The sequence below is a fragment of the Dendroctonus ponderosae genome, unplaced genomic scaffold, assembly GCF_020466585.1.
Source record: "Dendroctonus ponderosae isolate FM_Combo_2020 unplaced genomic scaffold, Dpon_F_20191213v2 Dpon_F_20191213_4, whole genome shotgun sequence".
In the NCBI taxonomy this organism is placed as follows: domain Eukaryota; kingdom Metazoa; phylum Arthropoda; class Insecta; order Coleoptera; family Curculionidae; genus Dendroctonus; species Dendroctonus ponderosae.
Genome location: NW_026018611.1, coordinates 16,378,858 through 16,382,795, shown reverse-complemented (window position 1 = coordinate 16,382,795; position 3,938 = coordinate 16,378,858). Strand labels below are relative to the sequence as shown.

The 3,938-nt window shown below is 35.6% G+C and overlaps 1 protein-coding gene across 1 annotated transcript in view; it reads right to left on the bottom strand.

Annotated features, from left to right (window-relative positions):
• Positions 1 to 3,938, bottom strand: part of LOC109536888 (putative malate dehydrogenase 1B) — a gene marked incomplete at its 5' end in the record, with an annotated part of 6,410 nt that continues 2,472 nt past the window's right edge. The window contains 3 exon segments of the mRNA XM_019903335.2: positions 1 to 764; positions 859 to 988; positions 1,044 to 1,167. Of these exon segments, the coding sequence (XP_019758894.2) occupies positions 535 to 764; positions 859 to 988; positions 1,044 to 1,167 (484 nt within the window).

The following is a 3,938-nucleotide window of genomic DNA, read 5'->3' as shown; positions in this document are numbered from 1 at the left end:
TTAAGACCTCACGCACAGCTTATTATATTCCATTTCAACATAGACCCGCCTTATTGGAAAACCCTATACAATACAATACAATACAATACAATACAATACAATACAATACAATACAATACAATACAATACAAAGTAGCTCTACAACCCAGGGTGGATCTTGGCTGACTGCACTATGCTGACACAGGCCACCCTGTCCTCCAAAAGACTCCAAATGTCGAGAAGGGTATTCATGTTTGTGAGATCTGCTTTGAAGTTATCTTTCCATCTCTGGCTAGGTCTCCCAAGTGGGCTTTCTCCCGGCGGTCGCCATACCGTACCAGTTTTGTTAGTCCGTCATTTCCTAGTCTATGGACATGCCCATACCATCTTAGGCGCTGGGACTTAATTTGATTGACCTGGGTTATAAGGACCTGATTGTACATATACTATTGGTAAGATTAAATATTTCTAATCGTAAAGAATTTTTATTAACTGTAGCAAGATTAAGATGAAACTGATTGCTTTCATGAAATTATTTACGACAAATTTTTAGTATTATTTATCTAATTGCAATGTCAGCTGTGATGCATCGCTCAAAGCACAATAACTGCTCATATCAAAGCCGATGTTCTTTAGCAGCAGTTCAGCGTCTTCAACACATTCTTGAATTTTCAAAGCAATCGCATCATTTACAAATGAAAAATTTTCAAATGGTTTCCATCTCTGCTTTTGATCTTGAATGCACGGTTGGGAGAAGACAATTCCTGGCCGAATACCATACGACCCTAAGAAAGTTCAATTAATAATGTGTATTAAGAAGCCAGCAAGCAAAGTCAAATTCTAAATTAGAATGAGTATTAAGAGTGAAGTCCCAATTACCATTGGAGCATACTCCTAGCGAAATGACTTGATCTGAGGGATTGGGCTCGCACCATAATTCCAAAAGACTTTTCAAAGCCCTCAATCTTGAAAGAAACGGTTTTCTATTTAAATAATGCTCAATGTTCTTCTGCAACAAAATGCCAAGGTGTGTTAAATTTTTTTAGGTTTTATATTTTGACTACCTTTCTTTCGGTTACTAATTGTATAATTTCGTCGTGTTGATTTGGTAGTAGATAAGACATCATACGTAATTCGGGAATCACTGTGCCCAGTGGTAAAGTTGAAATGTTCGGTGCCCTTAGCGCTCTTAAAAGGAAAGTCAAGTACATTTTCTTATGTGTTAAGATTTAAAATTCTGCATAAACATTTCAGGCACGTATTTTTTAAATCGAATCAAACAATTAAATGATGCTCAATTGAATGAGTACATTTTTCACTTTGAAGACGTACGCAAATCTAAGGAAATCATGTCATCAAAATTGTTACTACATATCTGGATTGTTTGTGCATTTTATTGACATTTTCTTATTAATTGGGGGCAGTAACCCGTTTTTTATATTGTTTGTTTTTTTGCTAAAACCGTTACTACCAATTTTTTCACGTGTGGTTCAATATTCGATATACAGGGTTGGAAAGGCGTATTTTGTTGTATCTTTAACTGCTTTGTTTTGCTTCTACAATGCATTTTTAGATATCATGTTTTTAAGAAAAATTTCATTAAAATGGCCATAATCTGCCAACGTCGCAAGTAAGACATAAACAATTTACGGTGCACATGCAGCGTTTAAAGCTGTATTCTATGAGCTAATGAAAAATGGGTAGTTCCATTCAAAAAAATACACTTTGATCTTACCTCGCTTTTCTGAGACACCCTGTATCATATAAGATATATCTAAAATGTGCGCACTTTGTACTTCAATAACTTTTATATGAAACTATTTTTCGAAAGTTCAACACCATCGGAAATAATGTTTTATTATATTGCACTAAAAAACCACCCTGTATACTTAGACATTTCCATAAGACTGTGGTAATCGGTAGATTTCTGCAGGTAAAAGTAAAACCCGTCTGTTTTGAGTCACCCTTCATACGGAAACATCCCTACTTGAGTAAAAGTTTGGTCTAAATGTTTTTAATTAGATTTCCACATGTTGAAGTACGCAAATTTGTCTGGGTCAATCAGGGTCCTGGAGATTTCCTGTTTTTGACTTGGATAGTGATTGAACAGTTGATTGAAGAATATGTTGTCTCAAGAGGTTTTACGGTATACCTTCCGTCCAAGCGCTCCACTCTTCTGGATACCAAAACATCCGAGAAGGCCAGCTGATCAACTTTTGTTCCCAGAATGTATTGTATGCTCGGATGTAGGATGCGTAGCTGATGGCTTAAAGGTTTATTCTTCGAGGTTTTCTCTGTAGACGATGTATAAATTGGCGAAAAGAGCTTCCCATAACTAGCTCCCTTTTTGTTAGTAAAACTCTGCATCACACAAGAATTAGAGTTTAGAGTAGAGAGAAAAATTTTGATGTTTTCCTCAAACTGTTCTTCCAGTAATTCTAATGATGTGGTTATGGCCTTCTTCAGATACACGACATTAAAACTATCTTAAACCCAGACAGTCTAGATATTGCGCCACATTGTAAGTTGTTAATCCCGTAATAATCTATGAAAGCAAATGTAGGAAAAGAAATCCGACCGTTTTCCCTTTAGTAGCCTTTGGGCAAATTGGCTTGAGTCAGAGCTCTTTAAGTTCTGCATAGGTCTTGGATCTTTGTTTTATATTTTTCTTTATAAATAAAGTTATAAATGACTCATTTATTTTCCTGACTGCTTGTACTTGTTATGATATTCCTATCTTTCCTGGGTTTCGGTCAAAGTGTGAAGTAAATATTTTTAAACACGTTTTAACAACGTTTATTTCATTACGTTTCGGCGAGACAACAGCGCCATCATCAGATTTAAAATTTTACACAAACTACAAACAGCAATTCACAATTAAAACATGTATAAAATTTATAATTCACAAAGTGTTAAAACATTCATCAGTTTTTAAGGGAAAAAAATTCTTCCTTTTGGGAGAGCAAAACTTACCTCACACTTCTCACAACTATTTTCCAAAAGAAAATCATCCATTATTATTGACAGTTGTATAATTACGATGGACATTCGCTTTCTTTCTCACGATTTCTGACTAAAGCATTCGTACGATAACGCATCCAAAGGACCGGCCCACAGACTACAGACTATTAGATTAAGACTAGCTGACCCGGCAAACGTATTGCCATATAAATTATTCCTAGGGTTTTTTTTCATCTCGAGTGGGCGGTTTGCCCACGTTAATATATGCCAAGGCTTAAAAAAGCAACAACGCTACACATGTAAGTAAAAATAATTGAGTATTTGAACAAAGAATTCTAGTCTCTTCCCAGAATTGATTGTCCTGACTAATCACCTGTTAGGCCTAATTAATCTTAGAATGTTTTAAAGTGTTGCAATTGTGATGTATTTTAATGTGTGATATGATGAAGCTGTTGACAAACTGTGATTGTTTTTTAAATTAATGAAAACATTTTTTTTACTATCTGTTATTTTAGAGAAACTGATGATGGTGGAAAACACCGAAACGTATTTTAATTGATGAATAGACAATAAATGACTGAAGCCCAGGAATTGATTTTGATTTATCTTTAATGTGTTTAAATTTTGTTTTTGATTAAGCCGGGTTTTTTTTTCTAAAGGTGGGTGTTTCCAAGGGGTGTCTGCCATTAGACTATTGGGAAATTTGAAGTGGAGTTTTGGGATTGTTCGGGAAAAAGTCACTTGGATTAGGGGGTTTGTGTGGTCGCGGATTTTGGTTTTGAACTTTTTGTGTAGTTTCGAAATGAATTCCTGAATCGTTTCCGTTTCGAGGTTTTTGAGGATTTGGATGTTTCGAATGTACCAGGAAGCGCGTGAAATTCGACGTAGGAGTTTGTGCGCGCTTGCAACCCTTTTAACCCATATATTTGCGGTCGGTTGTCGTTTACGCTGAACTGTTGATTTCACTGGAGTGGACTGTATCAATTTTCTTATAACAC